This window comes from Pan troglodytes, chromosome 7 (assembly GCF_028858775.2).
Source record: "Pan troglodytes isolate AG18354 chromosome 7, NHGRI_mPanTro3-v2.0_pri, whole genome shotgun sequence".
NCBI lineage: Eukaryota > Metazoa > Chordata > Mammalia > Primates > Hominidae > Pan > Pan troglodytes.
The window spans coordinates 134879585-134906885 of record NC_072405.2 but is presented as its reverse complement, the minus strand read 5'-3'; the positions used below and the strand labels follow the sequence as shown (position 1 = coordinate 134906885).

Here is a 27301-nt window from a genome sequence, read left to right as displayed (position 1 = left end):
TCACTGGGCCTCGATTCTGATCAGATTCCAAAGTGGACCCCAAATGCCTCTCCACATCATTCTTCCTTTCTTGGAAAAAGCCTGTGAAATGTGAATCCTTTCCTCTAGGCACAGTGGTTTGCTCATCCCCCAGTCGTATCCAGCCTACGCACTCACCCACAGGAATGTTTCTTGTGTTTACAAAACCAGCAGAAAGCACTCTCAGAATGACCCTGAGACCTGCAGTCAATGGATCAATGGCTCTGCCTCTATGGTAAAAATTGAATCTGTCTAGATTCCCTGCAACCCCACCCCCGTTGATTTTTGAGGAGGGATAGTACTAGGAGCTCTCCTTCCCACAGGGGTGTCAGTGGAGTGAGGAGGAAGAACAAGGAGCAGAGGGTGGGATGGTTCCAGCCAGTTCTTCGAGGCCAAGCCCAGGGCTTAGAAGGCTGATGAGGAAATACAGAATGTAGGCACAGCCAGACCCCTTCTGTCTGGGTGGAAGCAGGGATGCTAGAATTTTACCCTTAGACCTATTGTGACCATCAGAAAGCTGCCCCTGACCTGAATCCATAGATGTCTGAATTTAACTCAGAAATCTCCTCCAAGGCCGGGCACAGTGGCTCATGCCTGTAATCCCAGCACTTTGGGAGGATCACTTGAGGTCATGAGTCTGAGACCAGCCTGGCCATCATGGCAAAACCCTATCTCTACTAAAAATACAAAAGTTAGCTGGGTGTGGTGGCGTGCACCTGCATTCTCAGCGACTTGGGATGCTGAGGCAGAAGAATCGCTTAAACCTGGGAGGCAGAGGTTGCAGTGAGCCGAGATTGCTCCACTGCACTCCAGTCTGGGTGACAGAGTGAGACCCTGTCTCCAAAATAAAAGAAATTTACTGCAAAGGGATGTTGCATTTCAGGTGAATGCATGTAGCCTTCAGAGGCCGGGCTATTTATTAGATGTATTTTATAACTGAGGATTCTAGGTATACACAAGCCAAACAGATCCACCAGAAGCCTAGAGCTGTGAACTCTTCCTTTGCAAAGCTTGTCTCCAGTAAAACCCCACGTAGACACAACTCCTTGAGTGCCTTGCCCATTACTCTGGTCTCAGAATGCCCTGGGTGTGCCTGCACACAATAGGACTGTAAAGGTGCAGTGCACCTGACTTCCCTGTGGCTGCATTCAGGGGCAGGGTAGAGGTATATAGAGTATGGAGGCACGCCAGGAGCTGAGTATTTTTCTTAGCGTTAATTTTCGACCAAATACAAAACAGCAGAGAAGGAAACAGACAACTTGCTTGAAATATTTATTCCTTGCATAATATGGTTTTCATCTCCCTAGAGAACACTAACGGGATGGGCAAAGCCTGACGGAATGGCAGGGTGGGGAAGCAGTTGCTGCCTCTCTTGAGTTGCAACCCATCAGCCATTTATGGTTTTTGTAGGACTAATTGATTCACGCCTGGTGCCATTCTTCCATTCATAAACATCCTTGACTGCTGCAGATGAGTCCTGCAAAACACTCCAGCCTCCATTTATTAGTTTGTTCTTTCATTCATTCATTCAGGAAAGGGGTATGACAAGCCTCCTCTGTGCTAGACTCTGTTAGCTGCTAAGGAGGTAAAAGTAGCATCTACACTCAAGCTCTCCCCAGCACGAAGAATGCATTTATGTTCCAACATCAATTCTCTGACTGCAGCTGCTGTCCTATTCAGTTATGACACTACCTAGTGTTAGTGTAGACCCCACAAGCTAAGAGTTCAGTCCCATGAGGCTGCCCCAAATTCAGTCACCAGCCACAAGTGGGGTCCTCAGATTCCTCACACTTCTGCCCAGCCGACCACAAATTTGGGGTTTTCTATGACTCCCTCGCCCATCAAGTTTAATAATTCTCTAGAAGGACTTGCAGAACACAGGAAAGCACCATATTTACAATGACTGGCTTCTTATAAAGAATGCAGATTGTAGCCTTGTTTACTACATTAAAGATGTTCAGGACTCTGCTGAAGCCCTTGAAGCCTTTTTGGCTTCTAGATAATTCCACCGTGACAGTGTGTATTTGGATTAGACTGTGGCTTAACTGGACATCCAGTTAGCAAGTGGTGGTTGTTGTCTAGGTGACAGATGATGGTGGCCTGGGCTCAGGGAAGTGACCACAGAGATAGAGAGGAAGACAGGTGGATTCAAGAGCTACTTAGGAGAAATGCAAGTGAAAGAAGGAAGAGTTGAAGGCGATGGTAAATTTCTGGATCCGGTAGTCAGGTTGGCAGATGGTGGAGTATTTCTTTAACCACCAAGGAAGAAGCATTTTGGAGCCGTGAGGATGCTCTGTTGGAGACACTCTGGATGGTGAGCTGCAGGTTGGCCTGGGACATTTTCTAGTTGTTCTCTGAAATGTCTCTTTTTATCCTTTGCTTTGATAAACAACTGATTGCCCAGGGACCAGTGAAGAATCTTGATGATAAAACTCTTACTTGTAGTGAAAGAATCATGGGATCTTTTGCATTTTCTTACATCAAAAAGGACCTTGAACTGAAAGCTCTCTTTAAAAAATAAACAAACAAACAACAACAACAAAAAACCACCCTACCCTGCATACTATCACCTGCTAAACTACCCAGTGTCAGAAGGATAACTTCAGAGATGCTGTGGTGGCAGCTGATAGTGCCTGACATTTAGTGAGTGCTCAGCACGTGCCGGGCGTTGTTCTGAATGCTTCATGTGGATTAGTTCATTTCCCCTTCCAGCAGCCCTGTGAGCTCAATACTGTTATTATTTACATCCCACAGGTAAAGGGAAACTGGGGCACAGTAGGTTGAAAAATAACGGAAATTGAGTTTGTTTGAAAAATTTTAAGGCTAAAAGCCTTCAGTCTTATCTAATCACATCTATCTTTTGATTTCGGGTTGGATTTTTCTTTTGGGAATCAGTCAAAACCCACTGTGGGTTATTAAGAGTAGAAGATGACTTATAAAGGGATAATGAGGATAGCCTCCTTTGGCTGGGAAGACAGAATTTTTCATCCAAATTCGAATCTCCAGTGTCACCTTGCATGTCCATTTCTGGATTTATATTTTGTATTTTAGTATTTATATCCCATGTTTCATTTGACTCTGGGATACAAGCAATTGTCAGATGCACCATTATTTTCCAGACCACTAAGAAAGGAAAAAAAAAAAAAACCTACCAATTAAACTGTGACACACCATTGATTGTAAGACACACCCTGATTGGTGAGGTGTAAAAATGGGGGAAAGTGGCTCTCTTAGAATGAAATATCTTAGAATGAATTTGTGTGAGTCAGGGGCAGGTGAAAGTCATTTTGCAGGATTCTAATGGCTTCTCCATACACCTCTCTCCGAAGAAAGAAAGGACTTGGGGTGTTTTGCTGACTCCTGGCAGCATTCTTGGCCCAGTGTATCCTGGGTTTGCTCTTCCCCGTTGGAGAGCCCTTTGCCAGAGAACAGCCGCTGGCTTGTTGAGCCAGGAAGCTTACCATGTGAGTGCAGCTTGTGTCTGAAGAGGCTGGGCCAGTACAGATAATACGAATCACATTTCACTGGCTTTTTGATCGGCTGTTTAGCTCCTGGCAGCTTGTTCCCAGCATTCATGTTTGCTGTGAGTAGGAAACACAAAGAACCTCGTCTTCAGAACGAGCAAGACTTGGGGCTGGATTCTAGCTGTGCCCGTGGCTGGCTTAGTGCTCGTGATTGTGACCCTGTGCAGACCACTTTGCCTCCCTCAGTCTCAGTTTCCCCATCTATCAAAACGGATATTCATTCCTGCCTTGAATGTGTTATGTAATGATTAAGGAAAATAAAATGCAAGTGTTGAAGTTGATACAGGATCTTTATTTCATTCCAGAAAACTCTGCAAAGTTTCCTCATTTAAAAATTCCTTCCTTCTGTGGCCGGGTGTGGTGGCTCACACTGTGATCCCAGCAGTTTGGGAGGCCGAGGCAGGCAGATCACTTAAGGTCAGGAGTTCGAGACCAGCCTGGCCAACAAAGTAAAACCCTGTCTCTACAAAAAATACAAAAATTAGTCGGACGTACTGTCTTGAACCCAGGAGGCAGAGGTTTCAGTGAGCTGAGATTGTGCTGCTGCACTCCAGCCTAGGCAACAGAGCGAGACTCTGTCTCAAAAAAAAAAATTCCTTCCTTCTTTAGGGGTGCTGCCTTGGCCCATGACATGGTGCATTCACAATGCTTTGCCCCAGGAACATTTTCTGCAAAGAGAATCATCATGATTTCCCCTGGGGTGGGGGAATGAGGGGCTCCTGGCTGCTGTTCATCAGAATTCCCCAGCGTGAATACACAAGACCTGGAAACTAGCACCAGGAAAAAAAAAAAACTCAAGACTGAAGATGCCTAAGATATTACGGAAGAAAGCCAAAAGCAATTCTTTGCTCAAGAATTTTGTCTGGGAAGCCCATCGAAGGCACCCCCTCCCTCCTCCTCTTGGCTGCTTGATGGTCCTGGAATTGGGTGATTCTGAAGTATTAGGCCATTTAAGGGAATGATGGTTGAGGCCAGTGAGCAAACTTGGTCACGTTGTATCAATGCTTGATTCATTTACAAATAGTTGAACACCTGCCGCCTTCCAGGCAAGTGTGCTGACTGAGGAGATACAGTACTGAGCAAAAGCATTCATGGGTTCTGCCCCCATGGGACTGCCCCCTGACTAGGGGAGACTGACGTCAATCAAATAACTAGAGAAATAAAGATGAAATTCAAACCGGGGGTAGTGCTGTGAATAAGTATAAGGGATTTCAGAGATCAAGTAAGAGAAGCCTAATCTGGGGAGAACGTTCATGGCAGGATTCCCTGAAGGATCGAGAATTAAGCGAGACCTGTAGGATAAAAGGTGTTAGGAATGTAGCAGAGGGACAGCGGAGTGAAGATGGGAAGGGGCCCAGGCCCTGGAGGATGAGAGGGAGAGGAGAGAGGGAGAGAATGGCCCACAAAGGCTGAGGCTATGAGGTAGACAGGCAATGACCTTTCATGCCTTGCAGGGCAGGCCATGTTAAGGACATTGTTCTTTTCTTGCGAGCAATGGGAGCTGTTGAAAAGCAGGGAGAATATTTGCATTTTGAAAGTAATCCACAGCCGGGTGTGGTGGCTCATGCCTGTAATCCCAGCACTTTGGGAGGCCGAGGCAGGTGGATCACTTGAGGTCAGGGGTTCGAGACCAGCCTGGTGAAATCCTGTCTCTACTAAAAATACAAAAATTAGCTGGGCATGGTGGTACACGCCTGTAATCCCAGCTACTTGGGTGGCTAAGGCAAGAGAATCTCTTGAACCTGGCAGGCGGAGGTTGCAGTGAGCTGAGATCATGCCACTGCACTCCATCCAGCCTGGGCAACAGAGCGAGACTCTGTCTCAAAAAAAAAAAAAAAAGAAAAGAAAGAAAGTAGCCCAGGGCTGCTCTGGGCGAGCTAGTCCAAGTGCAGTCTGGGGTGAGACATTAGGGGCTGTTGGCATCCGTTCAGGTGAGAGATCGTGATGGCCCAGTGAGGGTAGAGGTAGCAGAGGTGAGACGAGGATGGAGTCAAGTCCGTGGGAGCTGGAATAGCCAGGACCAGCGCTCAAGGAGTCAGTGGTGACTCTCCTAACACTAGCCGATGGGAGTGAAGCGGACGGGCTTTTGTATATATTAAATCAGTACCAACACAACTCTCTGAATTTGTGGACCTCAAAAGATCACTCTATCTTAAAACCAGTATATCCAACTGGGACATGAAATAATTTCTTTCACGGTTTTTTAAATAAATATAATTACATGTTATATTAGTGAATTTAATAAATAAACATTGTAGTTTTAGCTTATCATCTATCCTGAATGGAAATGTGCTGACTATAATTATAGCAATCTTTACAGAGTATACTTATTTTAGAATGCTACAATTTGAGAGTCCTTTAATTATAATACACATTTAAAATAACTTTGCTATAATCATAGGATAACTTAAATTTATATTTTCCAAATTAGATAACACTGGGTTCAGTGGCCTTTTTTTCTTTCCTATGTAGATACAGCTTTTAAAGTCAGCATTATTAATTATGGATAGACATGTGCCTTATAACTTGTGAAAGGAAGTAAACATACATTTTTCCAATTTCTGACAATCATAGGCTGTTATTTTTAAATTTTATTTTATCTATTTATTTATTTTAGATGGAGTCTTGCTCTGTCGCCCAGGCTGGAGTGCAGTGGCATGATCTCAGCTCACTGCAACCTCCCCCTCCCAGGTTCAAGCAATTCTTCTGCCTCAGCCTCCCCAGTGGCTGGGACTACAGGCGTGTGCCACCACACCCAGCTAATTTTTGTACTTTTAGTAGAGACGAGGTTTCACCATATTGGCCAGGCTGGTCTTGAACTCCTGACCTCATGATCCGCCCACCACGGCCTCCCAAAGTGCTGGGATTAGAGGCATGAGCCACCGTTCCCGGCCTCATAGGCTGTTATTTTTTTAAATTGCTACCACAATCAAAGCCCACCGAGCAAGTTTGGTCAAACACAATGTGTCTCAATCTGGTGTCTCCCGACTTCTGTTCACCATCCTACACAAGAGTTGAGAACATTCTGAGGTGGTCTGCAGCCCTCTGTGTTATGTTATTAGAACATCATAGAATAGATCGAGAGACTAGAAGTAGCCCTCTAGACCAGCCCTGAGTCATGTGGCCCAACAAGGCCCACAATTGGCCATGCTGTTTGGCTGCTTGCAGAGGAAAAGCAAGGGTTTACAGCTTTCCAGAGCTTCCCTGCTGGTGGACTCGTATCATACACACGTTAAGTATATCTGGATTAATTTTGCACTAGCCAGCATTTTAAAATAGAAGAGAAAACTCACAGTTTTCATAGTGCTGGTGACACCCAGCCTTCCCTCTGTAAGCCGTTGGCCACAGGTGGTGGGTCTCTGTGAACAGAGCACCTGCCCTGAGGCAGATCCCAGGAGAGAATGGGAGAATGTTTTTACAGGTTTCTTGTCTACTAAAAACACATGAAACCAGTGGCTCAGGTGGCCAGATTAATGTATGGTGATGATTACTCCTACATCCTTGAGGAAGAAATTGAAGGCATGGTAAAGAATTATTCTGAGGGGTGGAGGTAGTGACTACATGGAAGAATGGGTGAGTGGGTCACCTTGAAAATATGCTGAAACACCCAGGCGCTGTGGCTCATGTCTGTAATCCCAGCACTTTGGGAGGCTGAGGTGGGAGGATCACTTGAGGCCAGGAGTTCAAGACCGTCTGGCCAATAAAGCAAGACCCAATCTTTATTTAAAAAATTGAAAAACTAGCTGGGCATGGTGGTGCACGCTGGTAGTCCCAGCTGCTTAAGAGGCTGAGGCTGCAATGAGCTATGATCATTCCACTGCACTCCAGCCTGAGTGACAGAGCAAGACTCTGTCTCCAAAAAGGAGAAAATTATGCAGAGACTTCTCAAGCAGCAAATTTCTTATATATAGTAGTTCCCCCTTCTCCTCAGGGGATATGTTCCAAGACCCCCCGTGGATGCCTAAAACTGCAGATAGTACCCGAACCTTACATATACTGTGGTTTTTCCCATGCATACATGTCTATGGTAAAGTTTAATACATAATTTAGGCACAGTAAGAGATTAACAACAATAATCATAGAACAATTATAACAATATACTGTAATAAAAGTCATGCAAATGTAGTCTCTCTCTTTCAAAATACCGTATTTTACCACACCATGGGTAGCTGAAACTTTGGAAAGCAAAACCACAGAGGAGGGGCCAGTGTAGTACAATCGTTGGGTAGCACCCCTCCGTGGACTTAGATACATACTATCTACACATTTGTACTCACTTGACTGATGAGAGTTATATACACAAAGCTGTCCATACTGTATTTACTGGCCATCTAAGGCATTTTCAAGCGTGATCTTTGACTATAATTTTCTCATAATGTGCTAACTTAGAACTTATTCCCTGTCTGAGAAGTGACTTTTCCTTACTAAAATCTGACTACCTTTTCTATTGGGATGTGCTTTAAGCCTGATTGCCTCTTGCTCCAAATTAAACTTTCTCCTCTGCTTATGAGCGAAAAATACAGAATATGTTCCTACATCCAAGGCAATTTTCCCTGACCCTTTCTTTCTTCAGACCAAATGGTTCATTGCATTTAATGTTCTCTACATCACTAAGAGGGATAGATGGAAACTGTAGGGCCCTTCCTACGAGGCGGTGGGGCAGAGAATAGGTTCAGTGTTAAGGGAATTAGGCAGTGTGGCTCAACCCTGCCTCTGTACCATTCTTTCTGTGACCTTAGGTGAGTCCCTTGACTTCTCTAGGACTTGGTCTCCATTGAAACATGAGCAGATTGGCCCAATTGGATAACCCCTTCCAGCTCTAACATTTTGTGTTGAAACTATTAAACAGACATTTATCAAGCACCTGCTGTATACACACATGACATTGTACTAGGGGCTGTGCTGGGAAAGACCAAAATCCTGCCCTGAAGAAGTTTAGAAATTATCTCTCTGGTTTGAGTGATAGGTAAGGCCCCTGCATAGGCAGCCCAAGGTGGAAGCTCATGAGCTGGTGTCCCCTGCTGTCACCCTGCTGTTCCCACCTACAGATCAGATTTGTAGTAGCTGCTCCTTTGGACACAGTGCCTCTTGGTCCATGTTTATCTTTTAGGGCAGCAGGCTTCTTTTGCAAGAGGCCATGGTCTGGGGGCCATGATCTGTGTCACACTACTCTGCCATTGTAGGGAGAACTGGTACAGGCAATATGGTAAATAAATGGATGTGGCTGTGTTCTAATAAAACTTTATTTGCAAAGATGGTTTGCTGACCATGTGTTAGTCATTCAAAAGATTAACACCCTGTCTTAAACTCCAGAAGTGGTTTCCTGCACCTAACTGGGGTCTGTGGACCTGGCCAGATAATTCCTAAACATGGGCCAGGCTCCGCATAGACCCCACTTTCAGTTTTTCATCATCAGAGACCTGTCTGGAGGTCTTGTTGTTACTGGGCTTGTTCTACAGCAAGAGCATTCAAGACTCTCCACTAGAGAGTCAAAGTAGCTGCCAAGGATTCCCATGGGCCCCCAGAGCCAGGAGAGCGGATGCTTGCCACCTTTGTCTTCAGGAGCAGACCCTTCTATCCAGACAGAGGCTCTTTCATTGAGATTGACCCAACAAAGCCAGCTCGTGCCCGTTTTTGGAAACACCCACAGGCTCTTACCTTGTTTCCACATCTCTTAGCCTCTTCAGAATGTTCTGAAAGGAAAGAATGCTGTCTGGCTCTGTGTTCCAGGGTTGTGTTGGCAGAAGAGTTGGTGCGGGTTGTGCAGTGTGAGAAGGCAAGTCATGAAGAGTTGCCCCAGGACATTTTCCTTGTCAGGAATAAGCCAGGCTAAATGTGCCCTTTGGGCATTGGAAATTGGAAATGGCTGGTCCTAGAAAAACAGCCACCTTAAATCCTTTTGGGGCATGAATAAATACTTTTTTTACATCCTGGAAAATTGTGGTTTTGACTCCAGCAAGGACCCCAGGGAGGAGGGGCACTTGTTCCAGAAGCTGGTATTTCAGCAAGCCGTGCTTGGGTCTCTCTTTTTTGCAGGGAGAGGTGATATCCAGCCTCAGTTGGACAGTGCTCTCCAAGATGTCAATGATAAGTATCTCTTATTGGAAGAAACAGAAAAGCAGGCTGTCCGGAAGGCTTTGATTGAAGAACGTGGCCGATTCTGCACCTTCATCTCTATGCTGCGGCCAGTGATTGTAAGTTAATGGAAAACTCCAGAAGGTTTAAACTGCTGGTGTAGAGGTGGCTTCCTTCTAATTTTATCCATCCACTGTTGAGTCTTGGAGAATCTACTGTCAGGAATCACGATGGTGGAATCTCTTGTACAGACCAGTGATTCAGTGCAAGTTGATGGCCACGTAGCTCACTCCTCATTCACTGTTCTAGCACCACTTGTTCCGCGTTACTTTGTCTCACCAAGTCAAGAAGGCCCAGCAGGGTGGTTCTCAAAGTGAGGTCCTCAGGTCAGCAGCATCACGTGGGAACTGGCTAGAAATGCAAGTTCTTGGGCCCAACCCAGACCCACCAAGTCCAAACCTCTGGGGGTGGGGACCCAGTCGTCTGTGTTTTAAAGGAGCACTCCAGGTGGTTTTGAGACTCACTGTTGCAGCCGAGTACTAAGGGGTGACCATGAGATGAATATCCAAGAGCCTCAATGAATCAATTTAGACTTAATTTTTAAGGAAATCATTTGCATGCCGTAATTGAGAACTTGCACTGTAGGCGTTCTGGAAGCCGATTCAAAGGTACCAGCTCATTTCCCTTAGCCCTAGCAAAATGTCTGAATTTGAGTTGTTCCCCTGAGCATAGAACTTTTCCATGGATCATTCTAGCCCAGCTCGTAGTCGCAACTTGGCACTTCAATAAAGCACATGGGATGTTTCTTTCATGGTCCCCAGCTCCTGTCTTACTTGTCTTTTACTAAGTTGGTGGAAAAGCACAAGAAAGAAGGGGAAAAGTTAGCCTCTGTTGAACACACAGGCACTGTCACAAAGATCTGGACCAAAATATATCCAAGTCGTGTCATCCATTGAAGCTAAGCAACTTCAGAAAAGGGCCACAGTGTGAAGAGGGCTGTGCTGCAGGATCCCGTGGGAACACACAGTCAGACCATCTGAGCAGGCCTGGTAGTCCCCCAGGCCCTGGGAGGGAGGCCTGTGTGTTCCCCACTGTCCCCTGTGCACAGGTCACTCCTCCATTATGGCAGATTTCTTTTTCCATCTCATTTGCCAAAAGAAAAGGCATGTAGTGCCTTCAGCAAAGATTTGCCAGTCCCAACAGTGCCTTTTCTGAAAAACTGAAAGGGTTATACAGAGACCCTAATGAAAACAATTGGACTGGAGCGATGAAGGGAATCACTCATGATAATAACATTTCATGAATGACTTTTCCTTCAGGAAGAAGAAATCTCAATGCTAGGGGAAATAACCCACCTTCAGACCATCTCGGAAGATCTAAAAAGCCTGACCATGGACCCTCACAAACTGCCCTCCTCAAGTGAACAGGTAGGCTTCAGGGGTTAAGCACTTACAGGATCAAACCAAAGAGGTAAAAGCTCAAGGCCCTGAGTGTTCCTGTGGCATGTGTCACGTCTTAAATTGTAGTCATATTCACCACGTCCTTCATGATGTAATATATGAAATCACCACAGCGAGCTGTTACATAGAACCTATTGTGTGTCAGGCACTGTCCCAAGCTCTTTACATAGCCTGACTTCCTCCATTCATCTTCATGATTATGCTTGTTTTATAGAGAAGGATGCGGAGGCACTGAGAGATGGAGTCACTTAGCCAGGTTCAGCTAGCTAGCAGGTAGTGGAACTGGTATTTGAACCAAGTTGGTCAGGTTCCAGATCCCATGCACTTAATTGCTGTGTTCATCTGCCCTCTAGAAGTCAACTCTCCTAAGAACACGTCGCTGGTGTGTTTTGGTTGACACTGTCAACCATTCTCCATTTCTCCCATTCTAATTGAGCAATGCATGGAGAGCTCTCTCATCTTATGAAAAAGATGACATTTTTATGCTTTATTCATTTAATTCACATCACACGCACACTATGGGAAGAGACATATTTGGGGGAACTGATGAATCACACGCTGGCTTTTGTGCTTGGTAACAATCTTTTCGTCTCCTTGGAGAGCTGGCTCAGAGGGCAAATTTGGGAGCTCATGTTTTCTATTCTATCAAATTATATTTATTAGACCAGAGCATGCATGCATTCACTTGACAAATAAACATTTACTGAGTGCTTCTTATGTGAATGAAAGGTGGACCTTATACTCATGTGGCCCTCTGTCAAGCAATGGAGACAGATATAGAAATAATGGTGAAAGAATTGGCTTGTTCTTGATTCTGTCAGGCTTTAAAATTTCTAGTGCTGGTCAAATAGGGCAGAAATGACCACTGAATATCAAGTGGTTAAAATGCGCTACCAACAAGTCTGGGAACCATGATTAACTTTATGGCATTACAAGAGGAAAATCCTGTAAATTCTAGCCTTGGGTGTAAATGGCTCTTATAAATTATTAATTGGTCACTGTATTTCTCCCTCTCTCGACTGATATTTCATGATTTTCCTTTTCCCTGCCTTTCCTTCTCCCTATTAATTATAGTTTTACTTTCTCAGTAGAAGGATTATGACATTGATGGATTTGGTACTGTGGCTCTTCAATTTAAAAAAAAATTTTTAACGTGTTTTGCTTTCATTCCCACCCCCACGATGGCAGCGTTTTGATGCTTTGGTGGATGTTAAGCTTTGATGGCTAACGCTTCCCTTCTCAGCACCTCATTCACCCAGCTGGCTCTGTCCCCTTAGGTGATTCTGGACTTGAAAGGTTCTGATTACAGCTGGTCGTATCAGACGCCACCCTCTTCCCCCAGCACCACCATGTCCAGAAAGTCCAGTGTCTGCAGGTAAGTGAAGCCGGGGTCCACTCTTGCTTTCAGGACGGGTCGTTTTTCTTTATGCTAATGTGAGCAATGGAGCCAGTCCTTATCTCTCAGAATGGCTCATTCTCAAACAGGAAATAGGGGGATGATGAGCTGAAAGAATGGTCATAATTTTGGTCTTGCTCTTTAGTCTCTGGATTAATTTTGGATCAGAAAGAAAACCCCATTAGCCCTTGACTTGTGGATGTAGCTTATTCTCTCTCACTTGTATGTTGTAGGGATTTTCCCATTCTATGAGCTCACATTTGATTTTCCTGTTTAGCAGAGTGAAAACCTTCTAAGGCCTAAAAAATGGTGAACCTGGGTTGATTCTTACACAGGCTGATCTCACTGTTGCCAGAACAAACGAAGGAAGTAACAATGGCTTATGCCCTCATTTCACCCCATATTTTTGTTTCAGGGTTTCATAAAGTAAATAGAGTTCTTGCTCTGTCAGTCACTGCTACTACCACCACCGCTACCACGACCACACCTCTATTAATTAGTACTGTTCCCTATTGGAACAAAATCTGTTGGAATAGTTCTGCCATCTGCAAAACTGTTGTCTAGCAATTTTCTGTTAGAAGTCAGTTCTTGGCTTGCCGAGTAGGAAAGTTCTTTTTCTCTCCTTGAAAGATGGAAGCATGATGTACCATCTATCTCTCTTGGTATAGTAGTCCTGTTACTCTTTTAATTTAACTTTCAAAGCCAAATGAGTTTCCACTTCCTTTGAGAGTAAAGGGCAGGATGGATCTGCTCAATCTGTCTATGGTGATGTTTTGGTGCACGCTGATGCCTATTTCCTTTCACTGCGGAGCTTGTACACTATACACTTAGCAGGAAGTTCAGACCTAAGACGCTGCATCCTGGACATTCTGCCCCCTGAAGATATTGGTTTGTTTCTTATCTTTCGTCGACTGTGTGTGTGTGTGTGTGAGTGAAAGAGAGACCTTTTTGTTGTTGCCAAGAAAAATCTCTCATTAGTGTAAAACAAAGTTGCGTGGCTGTTTTTTTCTTCCTTATAATTTTAGTTTGAGTAGAAAACCATGTTGCACTGACATCTGCAACTCTGAGGCTGCCGGGGTGGAGTTGCTGAGAGCTTTACTGTCGGTCCCCAACTGCCGCCTTCTGGCTGACTGGAGGGGAAAGTCAAAAATCATGATATTTATTCCTCACTGCAGCGATTTCCTCCAGCATGCTCCCCTATGTCTGTCTGAACATTTGCACCAAGTAATTCTAGTGTAGAACAGTCACACGGCCCTTGAGTACCTTATTAGCTGCCAGATTTTGCAAGCCAGAGTCTCTTGCAGACTTAGGAGCGGAAACCATGACTTTTCCTATCTCAGCCCTAGTTATTTACTTCATCCCTGCTGCTGCCTCTACAACTGCTCTTTTTATTTCAGCTCCGTTTGTTTGGACCATGGGAGTCTGTTTTCTGCTTTTTATGATCTAAGTTACTATACAGAATGTGGAGCATTTTTTTTTTTTTTTTTTTTTTTTTTTTGAGATCGGGTCTCGTTCTGTTGTCCAGGTGGAGTGCAGTGGCATAATCTCAGCTCGCTGCAACTTCTGCCTCCTGGGTTCAAGTGATTCTCCTGCCTTGGCCTCCCAAGTAGCTACGATTATAGGTGTCTGCCACCATGCCTGGCTAATTTTTGTATTTTTATCAGAGGCGGGGTTTCACCGTATTGGCCAGGCTGGTCTCGAACTCCTGACTTCAGGTGATCCACCCGCTTTGGCCTTCTGAAGTGTTGGGATTACAGGCGTAAGCCACCGCACCCGGCCAGGAGCATGTTTCTTTTGAGTGGAGATGGAAGGCAGACAGAAATCCAGAGCGGGTGTGTCATTATTTGACATCCTGTTTACTGTGCCATTTCAAGAGCAAACAGCTGAGCATTGATTGCCCTTAGTCGCTGAAAGCTGCCTGCCTCTTGCCAAGTGTGCTATTGTGCCAGACCCACAGATATTTTAACACAGAAACAGCTGGGGTCAGAGTAAAAACATTAATTAAAGCATCACTTTGTTAAAAGGTAAAACACATGCACACCAACACAGTGAGTTGATTTGCTGATGTTCTTGACAGCGGGCTTGACCAGACTCAGCTAGGATGAAATCACCTCAGCAAATCCATCGGCAGTGCTTAGCTGGGTTGGCCTTGGTCATGTGGACCCAGATGGTCCATCCAAGAACATTCCAGTCATGCTGAAGCCCCAGTGGACTTTTGCTGCAGGCTCATGGTTCCTGCAGGCAGATTAGCCCTGTCCCTTTTCTTGCTACTGACATCAGCTCCCCTCGTTTTGGTGGTAGGCGAAGCAGCAGAGTTGGGCGCACTTGACGTTTTAGAACCCCAGACCTCCCTCGTAAGAATGCCACATGGTTACCATCGGAGACCTGAGTCCTGGCAGCTGTATTTCCCCCTGGGTCACCTGGAAAAGCATTTTGTTGACTACCTTCATGATTTGGTGTTTTGAAAACGTGTTTTGTGGTTTGCACTGCATCTCCAGGGCAGAGAGCTAATTGCATTATGTTGTGCTTCTCTCTCTTCCTCGTCTGTTCCCCTCCTTCCTCTTACCACTGCTCCCCTTTCTTTACCTTCCGTGCCCACCCCTCACCCCCGCTTGTCCTCCACAGCAGCCTGAACAGTGTCAACAGCAGTGACTCCCGGTCCAGCGGCTCCCACTCGCATTCCCCCAGCTCACATTACCGCTACCGCAGCTCCAACCTGGCCCAGCAGGCTCCTGTGAGGCTGTCCAGCGTGTCCTCCCACGACTCAGGATTCATATCCCAGGATGCCTTCCAGTCCAAGTCACCATCCCCCATGCCGCCAGAGGCCCCCAACCAGGTAAGGGTGCCCTTGGCTCCAGGAGCAGCTGTCACACCTGGTGTCCTGACCACCATCAGTGGCCAGAACCAAAGAAGCACCTTGGCTTAGACAATCCCCTGCCCACTGACTTGAGAAACCTCTGGTTTAATTTCTCATCTTTAGATGTATTGTTCCCCCAAAGGGAGAGGTGCTATAAGTGGGTTTGAAGCCTGTCTCCATGGTGGTAATGGTTGCATTACCACACCGATTTGGGGAGCTCTCACGTAAGTAGATGGATTGAAGGAGGTTTGACCACTCTCAGGCATCCCTGTAAGTGCCCAGCTTGGCATAATTAAATGCTATAATTAAAGGGCATGGCACAATGGGGACACCTCCTCCCCCACATCTCAGGTTCTCCCTGAATGGCTGAGATTCTATGGTTGAATAGCGCTTCCGATACCATCCCTTGGCGCTCTCAGGTTCCTTTTATCAATCTGTGTTGAGAATGAGAATGAATCATCAGAGCTTCTGCACATAATTCTGTTGGCACTTAGATTCTGGAAGGGAAGGTGTGGCAGAATCTCTTCAACTACAGCTGGGTTTAATGGTGCTAGGCCCAGCCCAGCCCAGTGGTTCCAGCTGGAGCAGAACGCAGGAGCTGGCCAGGGCATCTGAACACCCTTCATGTGCATCATCAATGTATGTGATCCTCTCTCTGTCCTCTCTCCCTTAGTGTCATTGGGTTGGTGTCGGCCTTGAACTTGGCAAGTAGCTCTACATACAGAATGCTGGGTGCCCCACAGCCCCACCTGCTGGGAAACCCATGTCAGAGCTCTGCGTTCCTCTCCTCACAGCTCAGCGCTTCCATTAGCATTTTTCAGCCATCCTGGGGGACTGTGGCCTCTGTCTGTCTTCCTTGGATACACACTCAATTTTAAACGCACTCAGAGCCAAGAGCCACGGCTATAGTTTGAGAGTGCTTGAGAGTGCGTGTCCCACCTGGGGTGCTTGGCTCGGTCTGTAAGGAGCTGCTTTTCCCTGCTGTGTGCTTCACTAAACCATATGTGCTGCTCACAAGCAGAGAGGGCAAAGGGTCGGGAGGAGGGCTGGAATGTGCAGTTCCTCCGGGCTGTTCTAGTGTGCAGCATAATTGTGTGTGTGTTTTTAATTGACAAATTAACATAGTAGTGTGCACTGACGCCCCTTTCTGAAAAGGAGAGGCCACGTGCTGCAGCCTTCCCTTCCAAGACTGTGAGTGTGGATGGGGTAGAACAGAGTGTTTCCCATGGCATGGAGGGAAGCAGAAGAGGGCATGTTGGGTTTACTTAAATCTGAAAACCTGTGCCCAAGACATGCATGGCTAGCAACTCTAGGGTAGTTTTTTGTTTTGTCGTGTTATGTTTTTAAGACAGAGTCTCGCTTTGTCACCCCAGGCTGGAGTGCAGTGGTGCAATGTTGGCTCACTGTAACCTCCGCCTCCTGGGTTCAAGCGATTCTCCTGCCTCAGCCTCCCGAGTAGCTGGGATTACAGGCACGCGCCACCATTCCCAGCTAACTTTTGTATTTTTAGTAGAGGTGGGCTTTTGCCAGGCTGGTCAGGTGGTCAGGTGATCCGCCCACCTCAGTCTCCCAAAATTCTGGAATTACAGGCATGAGCCACCGCGCCCGGCCACTAGGGTAGTTTTAATGAGCTCAGGGATGCTACAAAACTTAATAGAGAATTTTTATTTTTTAAGAAAGGCATTACGACTGCTTATTATTATAAGGTAAAGGGGAAATTGAAGGTCATTGTACAGATCACATTAGCCAGAGGGTACAATCTCCTGAAGGCAGTAACCTCCCCTTTATTAGGGAGAAAGGGGGCATACATCTAGGAGGCGCAGGAGCCCTTCATTTCTCTACTGAGTAACACAGGTCTGAGATGAAAGCCGAGTGATGGAATTTGTTCAGAATTCTCTGGTTTACCTCCCTCCACTCTTCAAATTGTGCCCTCACCCATCTGTGCCCAGGAGTGGGGCCATGTCTTCAATGAGGGTCTCACCCTAGAGCCATTTATTCCATCTGAGTCAAGAGGTTCTTTATAAAAAATGAGCAGAATTCCAAAGAAATCTGAACCTGCAGTCCTGCGGTGGGTTACTGTTTTATTGTTTTATTTTTGTTCGTTTTTTTTGAGACAGGGTCTCACTCTGTTGCCCGGGATGAAGTGCAGTGGCGGGATCATAGGTCGCTGTAACCTTGAACTCCTGGATTCAGGCCATTCTTCTACCTCAGCCTACCAAGTAGCTGGGACTATAGGCATGTGCCACCATGCTTGGCTAATTTTATTTTAGATCTGAGAATACATGTGCCTTGCATACTGGTGAGGATTGGGCTTCTATTTCCATTACCCAAATAGCATTGTCTCTGATAGGCAATTTTTCAACCCTCACTCCTTTCCTCTTTTATATTTTTTATTTTTTGTAGAGATGAGGTCTTGCTATGTTGCCCAGGCTGTTCTCCAATTCCTAGCCTCAAGCAGTCTTCCTGCCTTGGCCTCCCAAAGTGCCAGGATTACAGGCATGAGCCACCACATCTGGCTGTTTTTTGTTGATAAAGCCCTCTAAACCTCAAATTTTTTAAGTTCACAGTTTCTCGACTGGGAAATGGCACAAATGTGACTTAAATCCAAACCTTCCATCTTCAAATCCTGGGCTGCTAACCAGACACCGAGCTCAGAGTGCAGCTGGGATGTCCGTCCACCGTGGAGTCTCTCCTTGCTTTGGGTCCACTGAGCCCCACACATTGTTGAGTGTCTGATTGGCTTCTTGCCCTTACAGGACAGGAAAGCGAAATCTCTCTTCCTTTGTAGGGACCTTTCTTTTGTAGGTGAAGGGGACAGAAATATGATTCTGGCCTCCTTGATGGTGAATACAGGAACACTTTCAGATAAATTACAATAGAGAGGAGTCAGCTTATTTAAACAAACTGAGGTTAAGCCAGAGATTGCAGTTAACAGTGAAAAAATTTAAAGCAAGTACCTGGATGGATGCAAAGCAGTGCCCAGGAGACCCAACTTAGTGAAAGAGATGATCATTGTCACTCATTCATTATTTTTTGAGCACCAGCCATGTGCCAGGTCCAGAACTAGAAGAAACTCGGGTGTAGGTGAGGTCACAGGAACAGTCCCTGCCCCAGCTGAACATCAGGAAGCCAGACTGGGAGCGCATGCCGTGGCTGACTAGGACTCCAGCAGGGACCTGGGGTTCCATTCAGATCAGCGTAAAGAGATGGTTTCCCAAATGAGACCTCTCCAGAGATGGTTCATTCCACCCCACAATGGCCACCAGAAACATTGTGCTGACCAGAGGGCTTCACTGCCCCAAACCCCAAAATCACACTCCAGGATGAGAAACCTAAAAGTCTATCTTGATGAGGCTTCATAGCTGGAAACCACCCCTCATGGATCCACAGGCTGCATTTGATGAAAGGAGACTCCAGGAAGTCGAGCCATTCCAGGCAGACATGTAGCAAAAGCCCGAGCTGGGGTCCGCCCTCATGCAATAAATAACACCTGTGCACATAAGAGAGGTGACAGGCAGGGCCTCCCTGGGGACCTGGGCCTGTGGCACGTGAAGAAACACCCAAGAGAACACAAAGTCCCAATGCCATGACCAGATATTTCGGTGCCAGGCATGCTTCTGGGTCCCAGCAAAAGACACACAAATCCGTGTCCTTGGGGACCCACAGTCTAGTGACCTAGGGCTGGCCGGGTCGCACGCTTCTTTTCAAGGGCTCGAAAGCCTCTGCATGGATGCAACTTTGGGGGAAAAGTAACCCTAACCCTCTGCTTCTCTCATCCTCCCCTCTTCTGTGTATACGTCTGTCTCTTTCTCTCTGTGTGTGCCCTTCCCCACTCCCATCCCCATTCCTTTTTTTATTTATTATATTTTGGTGGTGTGTGGCTCGGTTTCTGTTGGTCCCCTCGTGTGGCCCCTCCCTTGCTGCAGAACTCGTCCAGCTCGGCCTCCTCCGAAGCCTCGGAAACCTGCCAGTCAGTGAGCGAGTGCAGCTCCCCCACCTCTGTCAGCTCGGGCTCTACCATGGGTGCCTGGGTGTCCACAGAGAAGGTGACCGCCCGGGTGGCAGCCACAGCGGCCCCACTCTCCCTGGTCCCCCTGCCTGCTGCTCACACAGCCCTCACAGCCGCGGCAACCTGGAAGCTCAGAATCGACACCAAGAGTGGGGCTCCTCTTGGGGACAGAGGGTGGGACAAGGCTGAGGGCATTTTCTAGAATGAGTGCCTGGCTGCTGGACAATGACCACATGGTTGTCTCAAGGGAGAGGAAGGGGTATGGGGAATTTGGAGGTGTGAAGGCTTTCTCCCAGACCAGGTGTTGCGTGCCTGTCCATCCTCCTCCCTCCCTTCCCGAGCCACCCACCAGACCGTTGGATGAGCCATGTCACTGTGTCAGAGGCTGTGTGCTTTTCCGCTTTTTAGTTTGCACCCCCACCCCCCTGCCCTTGATTGAGAATGTGCTCCTGAGCAATGCGATGATTTTGGAAACCTAGAATGAACAGATTCATTTGAAGATGCTTTGAAATTTTTAAATTTGCATAATGAAATGAGCAAATCACTATCACCATTAAGTGAGGCTTCATTAGTTACATTATCAAAAACCATTGACAAGGCCACAAATTGAGGGCACTGATCAATTTCCAAACTTCTAAAACGTAGGTCAAACATAGATGCTTATTTGCTGTCAAACTGATGTGCATTCTTTGCACCCCGGCTCTTTTCTCTTGCATCACAGATCATCGGTGAGCAGCAGAGCCCCAATGTTTGTTTTATTTATAGATATTCAGGTTTCCCCTCCCTTGAATGTCAATGCCATTTTGTATCTCCGCACTCATCCTGTTATATTAATTTTTTTTCCTTTCCCCTCCCCTTTTTTTGTTTGTTTCCAGTTGTCTAACGGGTTTTCTCACTATAGTTTATCAAGTGAGTCCCACGTGGGGCCCACGGGTGCAGGCCTTTTCCCTCATTGCCTGCCTGCCTCCCGCCTGCTCCCTCGGGTCACCTCTGTCCACCTTCCAGACTACGCTCATTATTACACCATTGGGCCCGGCATGTTCCCGTCATCTCAGATCCCTAGCTGGAAGGTTTGTGTCTCTCCCCCTCCTCCTCTCCCCGTCATTGCCTCTGTGCTCACCCCTCTTCTGTTCCAACCCCCTCACCCCGACTATCCCCTCACCCCCTTCCTTTCACACTCTGCCTTCTTCCCCATAATGCCTCTCCCTCAGGAAACTCCCATTGGGGGAGAAGCAGAAAGCAGCCGGCAGCTCTAAGACAGCAATTTCCACAGGTAGCTGGGGCTGAGGGTCTTCCTTCAGGGGACTTTGGTCAATCCCTGATGGACGGCAGTGCAGTGTGCACCGCAGGCAGTAGCAGTTCCAAGTCCAAAGGCCCAGTTTTGCATCAAGTTGAAATCTGTGGGTTGGTCCCTCCCGGGGGCCACCTGAGGGTGTCAGCATGATCAGAGCTTCTAGGGGGTCTAGGGGGGACTTTCCTTCTGGCCATGTTTCCCATTTTCCCTAATGAGCTCCCTGCTGGGCTGTGGTAACAGAACCATAACCCAAAGCAGGTTTGGGATGATCATGTTGAACTTAACAGTACATGCAGACTTTAGTTTTAGTCTTGAGTGTTCAAACATGTTTGCTTTAATATAAAGACGAACTTTGAAAATGATCCCCTAGCAAGTCCGATCAATGCTCCTCCAGGAGGATAATCTGCTCTCTTTTGAGAGGAGGACCCTAATTTGAAAAGTAGGCCCCTTGGCTGCCAGCATTTTAAGCAGGTTTTGACTTTAGCCCTCACAGGCGGTGTGGGCCTCTCAAGGCTCCTGGGAATCTTTCTACTGCCCCTGGGCGCCTTCCTTTCCTTCTGAGGGCTTGAGAGGGCAGGGAGCCTGCCATGCCCTTTGAGGCTGGTTTCCTGGGAATGGAGGGAGAAGGGCTGATGTTGCTTTAGTGCTCGCTGGTGGCCATTCCCCTAACGGGAAGCCATCTGGGTTGTTAAGGAGCGCTGGTCCCTTCAGACAGGAGAAGCAGGATGTGCTGCCCACTGGTGGGTCCCCTTAGCTTACACCGGTCACCTGTTAGGTGGCTGCCGGGTCTCCTGCTGCCACCTGGTGGGTGAGGGTTTTTAATCTTTGGGCAGAGACGAGGAAAAGGGAGGTACACAGGGGGCTCCCAAAGGGTTTCCATTCCTTGCCCTTTAGAGCCTGGAGAGGGCATGCAGAGGGCCTGTGGCTTGTCCCAGCCGGAGGTTCCCCTTAAGGGGCCCAGCTGCCTTCTCTGGGGAGCTGTCTATGGGGTCCCCGCAGCCCTCCAGTGGAGGCAGAGGCCCTGGCTCCTGACCGCACTTGTTCTGCATAGGACTGGGCTAAGCCTGGGCCCTATGACCAGCCTCTGGTGAACACCCTGCAGCGCCGCAAAGAGAAGCGAGAACCAGACCCCAACGGGGGAGGACCCACTACCGTCAGCGGCCCACCTGCAGCAGCTGAGGAGGCTCAGAGACCACGGAGCATGACTGTATCGGCTGCCACCAGGGTGATGCTCTTGTTCTCAATAGCTGGTTGGGGCCACCTCAGCCTGGCTGGGGATCACATTCTGGCCAGCAACTGGGGGGCCAAGGCAGCCTTGCAGCTGGAGGGACCTGGGCTCCATTCCCTGACTTCCTGCTCTACAGCAAAGTCCCTGGGAAAAAACCTTGTGTGGGAATGAGAGAGGCAGAACTTTCTAGGGTCAGAGTGGGACCCAAGCAAGTCAATAGCCCCCTGGCCCCACAGACATGTAGTGCTCACGGGGGCAGGACAGAAGTGCCGTTGAGGCCCCCCCTAAAGCCACCTGTGTATTTCTCTCCTCCAACCTGCAGCCTGGTGAGGAGATGGAGGCTTGTGAGGAGCTGGCCCTGGCCCTGTCTCGGGGCCTGCAGCTGGACACCCAGAGGAGCAGCCGGGACTCGCTTCAGTGCTCCAGCGGCTACAGCACCCAGACAACCACCCCCTGCTGCTCTGAGGACACCATCCCTTCCCAAGGTACGAGGCAGCCTGGGGTGTGCACTTAGGCTTTCTGAGCAGCACCAGATGAGGAGATAGAAAACTGCTGGTCCATTTTAACCACAACCCACCACTCGCTAACTAACAGGTGTCAGGATTGTTTTCGTCATCTGGGAATGCTTTGGGGAGCTCATCTGTAGTTGTCAGGTAGCTGCCATATAAGGGATCTGGGGTCGGGCACGGTGGCTCACGCCTGTAATCCCAGCACTTTGGGAGGCCAAGGCAGGTGGATCACGAGGTCAGGAGATCGAGACCATCCTGGCTAACATGGTGAAACCCCATCTCTACTAAAAATACAAAAAAATTAGCCGGGCGTGGTGGCGGGCGCCTGTAGTCCCAGCTACTCAGGAGGCTGAGGCAGGAGAACGGCGTGAACCCAGGAGGCAGAGCTTGCAGTGAGCCGAGATCACGCCACTGCACTCCAGCCTGGGCGACAGAGCAAGACTCTGTCTCAAAAAAAAATAATAATAAATAAAGGGATCTGGACTTTCACAGCTTTTTGCGTTTTGCAGCATCATATACAGCAGTCTCCAATTTGAATGGAGACATGTGCTGTAATAAGAACAGCTTCAGGCCAGGGCAGTGGCTTACGCCTGTAATCTCAACATTTTGGGACTTTGAGGTGAGCAGATTGCTTGAGCTGCAGAAGTTCGAGACCAATCTGGGAAACATGGCAAAACTCTTGTCTCTACAGAAAATACAAAAATTAGCCAGGTGTAGCAGCACACACCTGTGGTCCCAGCTACTCTGGAGGCTGAGGTGGGAGGACTGCTTGAGCCTGGGAAGTCGAGGCTGCAGTGATCCATGAGTGCATCACTGCACTCCAGCCTGGGCAACAAAACGAGACCCTGTCTCAAAGGAATAGCTTCATTTTTGTTTTAGCACTTTGCACTACACACTTTATGGTTATTTTCTCATTTAATCTTTACAGCCACTTATGGGGTAGGTATTTTCACCCCTATTTTACAGAAGTGGAAATTAAGGCTCAATAACTCGCTCATATTCACACAACCAATAAGTAGAACTGGAGTTTGAACCTAAGTGTGTTAGAGTGTAATGCCCAAGTTCTTAACCTATTCCAGCCAAATCCTCTATCAAACCTGCCTCCCTCATCCTCAAGTCCACTGCACACACAAGTCAGGCAAGATGAAAATCTAACAGCTAGAATATATCTATGATAATTGACCAAAAGCTATGCCATTCATCATTCAAAACCTCTAAGACAGTGAGTCTTATTGGAGGGTGATTTTATTCCCCAGGGGACATGTGGCAATGTCTGTAGACATTTCTGGTTGTCACAACTGGAGGGGTACTACTGGCATCTAGTGGGCACAGGGCAGGGATATTGCTTAAACATCCCAGAACACACAGCACAGCCCCTCCCCACCACGTCCTCCATAAAAAGAACTATCCAGCCCAAATTATCAATAGTACGGTGGTTCAGAATCAGGGCTGTGAGCTGCTTAATCTGTAAGCTCCCACATCATCCTGAGATTGGTCTTACAAGGAAGTGAGCACATGACACTGATGGAAACTGTCTTTGTCCCTTATTGTCAGGGACTCACTGTCAGTAGCTTTGTTCTTTGTCTAGCCCTTGCCTCTCCAGTTAATTATCAGGGAGATGTTATAGCCTAGGCTAGTCTATTTGAGGTTTGATCTTCATGTTGAATTCTGGACTGGAGAATTTGTCTTCTTTCATCCCCCTTATTCCTCCCAGAGATGCTTGCAGGTAGCTTCGCTGCAGCCTAGCAGCTTTACCTTCTTCCCCATTGATGATATTTGAGTGCCTACCGTGTCCAGCACTGTTCTAGGTACTTGGGACACATCAGTGAACAAAGCAAAGATCCCTGCCAGGGAGTTCTTAGTTGGTGAGGCTTTCTGAAGATGGTAGAGAAGCCTGGGGGAAGCTTGGGATGAGACTGTGTGTGTACCCTGCCTTGCGTGCCTTTTGTCCTCCCAGCCCAGAAGAATCAAAGAAGCACAGCTGCTGTCTTGAATATGTCTAATCAAATCCTATAATCAGTTTCAGATTATGATTATTTCTCTGTAAGTGGTGACCAGGAGGCAGATCAGCAGGAGTTCGACAAGTCCTCCACCATTCCAAGAAACAGCGACATCAGCCAGTCCTACCGACGGATGTTCCAAGCCAAGCGTCCAGCCTCAACTGCTGGCCTCCCCACCACCCTGGGACCTGCTATGGTCACTCCAGGGGTTGCAACTATCCGACGGACCCCTTCCACCAAGCCTTCTGTCCGCCGGGGAACCATTGGAGCTGGTCCCATCCCCATCAAGACACCCGTGATCCCTGTCAAGACCCCAACCGTCCCAGACCTCCCAGGGGTGTTGCCAGCCCCTCCAGATGGGCCAGAAGAGCGGGGGGAGCACAGCCCTGAGTCGCCATCTGTGGGTGAGGGCCCCCAAGGTGTCACCAGCATGCCCTCCTCAATGTGGAGCGGCCAAGCTTCCGTTAACCCTCCACTTCCAGGCCCGAAGCCCAGTATCCCTGAGGAGCACAGACAGGCAATTCCAGAAAGCGAAGCTGAAGACCAGGAACGGGAACCCCCAAGTGCCACTGTCTCCCCAGGCCAGATTCCAGAGAGTGACCCTGCACACCTGAGCCCAAGGGATACTCCACAAGGAGAAGACATGCTGAACGCCATCCGAAGGGGCGTGAAACTGAAGAAGACCACGACAAACGATCGCTCGGCCCCTCGCTTCTCTTAGGCTCACAAGAAATGCACCGGTGGGGAATGAACTGTTTCATTAATAAAACCTAATTTGTCTTGATCCATTCCAATCTATAATAAAAGATTTTGTAGGCAACTCGGAATATAGCTCTTTTGAAAGTACTCGACACCTTTAGATAAGAATTAAAACCAACCTATGTAACTGACATAATCTTGATCTTTTAATTTGTAAATATTGACAATTTTCTTTCTGCACATTTTAATCTTAGTTTCCCTTTTGATTTTTCTGAAGGTGCCAAATTCCATTTAACTTTTTTACAAGTCTTTGTAAAATTTTAAATGCATAAGGGGGGTTGGGGCAGGGGAATCACGAAGTAGTTAATTTTAGAAAAGGATTTACTATACTTCACTCTTCTTTTTTTTTCCCCACAAGCTTTTGTAGATGCATTGTAATAGTCTAGCTTAGAAGCAAATGCAAGTTATTTTAATGTACAAACTAAATGGGTAAGAGGTAAAATCTTCATTTAAATATACTATGTTCTGGATGAAAAGAGCAGGAGTAACAATTGATGAGCAATATTCAGAGTGAAGTAAATCTGGAAATGGTAGACTGTGTTGGGATTGGGGGGAGGGCCATGGGAGGGGTACATCGTCAACATAGCCGATCCTGTTACATTTAAGAGTAGCCTCGTAGGTTGAATTTCTTCTGGTAGCTTCATGGTAAATGCATCCGAATAAGCCATACTGGATTGCAGTGTTTGTTTCTGTAGGGTGTTTAAGGACTTCCTTTCTCCCACGATTCCTCTGGACTGCACACAGCACCCACAACCAGCCCCATGCATGCTGCTGCCTCTGGGCAGTCGTAGAATCTCCCACTTCAGTTTCTCGTTGATTGTACTCACCTTTATGGAATCCAAATACATCCAAAAGGGTAAGGCAGTTTTAAAAGTGTGAAAACATTTAAAAATAATGATAGCAGGGAATTCTTAGATTATAGTAAATGCCTTTTACTTAACTGTGCCCAGCAGGCTGGGTGCGTTAAAAAGCCCAAATATTTTGAAAAAACTCGAACGGATTTGACAAGGGTAGCCAGCTTGGAGTCTAGCAACTTGCCAATGTGTTTACCAATCTGGGGGCTTGTTTTTCTTTTCTTCTTTCAAATAAATGGCAGTTAACTGGCTTCACAGTAAACATTGAAGAGAGGAGGATTTCTTTATTGTCACTGGGAATCTGACCACTATACTGTCCTTTTTTTGTATTCTGGGTAATGTTTTTTGGAAAGGATTTGTCTTTTCTAAGTGGAAGTTAAATTTGTTATACTGCCCATCCCCTAAAGCCAACAGAGATTTGTAGATTTAAAGGGATCACATTTGAAGACAATAGTGTTTAAGAAAGCAAGCAAGTCCCTTAGCAGTCAGGTCATAACAGGGCACATTTCTGACCGAACCCTCTCAAGGCAGAGGAGGAGTTTGGTGGGTCTCATACACCCTGCAGATTCCTGTTGGCTCTAACCCTCAATTACCTAATCTTATGCTTTAACACATAACTGCATTGGATGTGAGAGTAACGTACCGTATGGTCATTGTTCTATATATTAACATTGAACACTGCTGCGATTGCTCAAGGACATTTTATGTTACGGCTTTAAAGCAAAGGCATGATTATTAGAAACTATTTAAGCTTTTTTCTTTGAAAAACAAGCTCCTTTTACAGAATATAAACAACAGTAGTGCCTGTGGTTTAGCCCACCAATCTTGATGACTAAAAGTAGCTGATGCATTGTGCATATGATGCTTGAGATGGTTTTTGCAAAAGCAGAAATCGCTGCAAGGTAATCACAATAGATAAAAGTGGTATTTTAAACCTTTGAAATAAATGGATGTAACTGTACCTTGGTACAGCTTTTCACTTGTTTAGTTTTTAAACGTTAGTATAATCTGAATAAATAAAATGTTGCCAAATTCAATGTAGAAAGAATGTGACAACACACCTTGGGTAGTTCTGCTTGTGTTTTTGCATATTGTAAAAGCAGTGTCACAGCTAAAAATAAAGAAATCGTTTCTAACAGTAAATTATTGTGCTTTAGTTGCTAGTTTGTACTGAGAGTTGACCTCTCCCTGTGCAGTTTTTTGTTCTAAACTTGTATAAATAACAATTGTGTAATGTGTCTCCCTCCTACATTGTAACAATTGCTTCAGCCTACGTTATAAATAAAGAACCACTAGATTAAAAAAGTCCTGTATTTCA

General features: G+C 46.8%; 1 protein-coding gene across 14 annotated transcripts in view; it reads left to right on the top strand.

Moving 5' to 3' along the window:
* Positions 1–27288, top strand: part of MTSS1 (MTSS I-BAR domain containing 1) — a 177625-nt gene extending 150337 nt beyond the window's left edge. For 3 of the 14 annotated variants that reach the window (XM_063816552.1, XM_054657467.2, XM_009455888.4), the window contains 8 exons: positions 9579–9736; positions 10937–11044; positions 12355–12452; positions 15099–15309; positions 20215–20409; positions 21685–21858; positions 22184–22346; positions 24391–27288. In XM_063816552.1, coding sequence (XP_063672622.1) covers positions 9579–9736; positions 10937–11044; positions 12355–12452; positions 15099–15309; positions 20215–20409; positions 21685–21858; positions 22184–22346; positions 24391–25091 — 1808 coding nt within the window. In that variant the 3' untranslated portion in view covers positions 25092–27288. Of the gene's footprint in view, positions 1–9578; positions 9737–10936; positions 11045–12354; positions 12453–15098; positions 15310–19256; positions 19377–20214; positions 20410–21684; positions 21859–22183; positions 22347–24390 lie in introns of all 14 variants that reach the window. The other 11 variants (XM_054657468.2, XM_009455889.4, XM_001151047.6 and 8 more) reach the window with 6 other exon arrangements.
* The last annotated feature ends 13 nt before the right edge of the window (positions 27289–27301 follow it).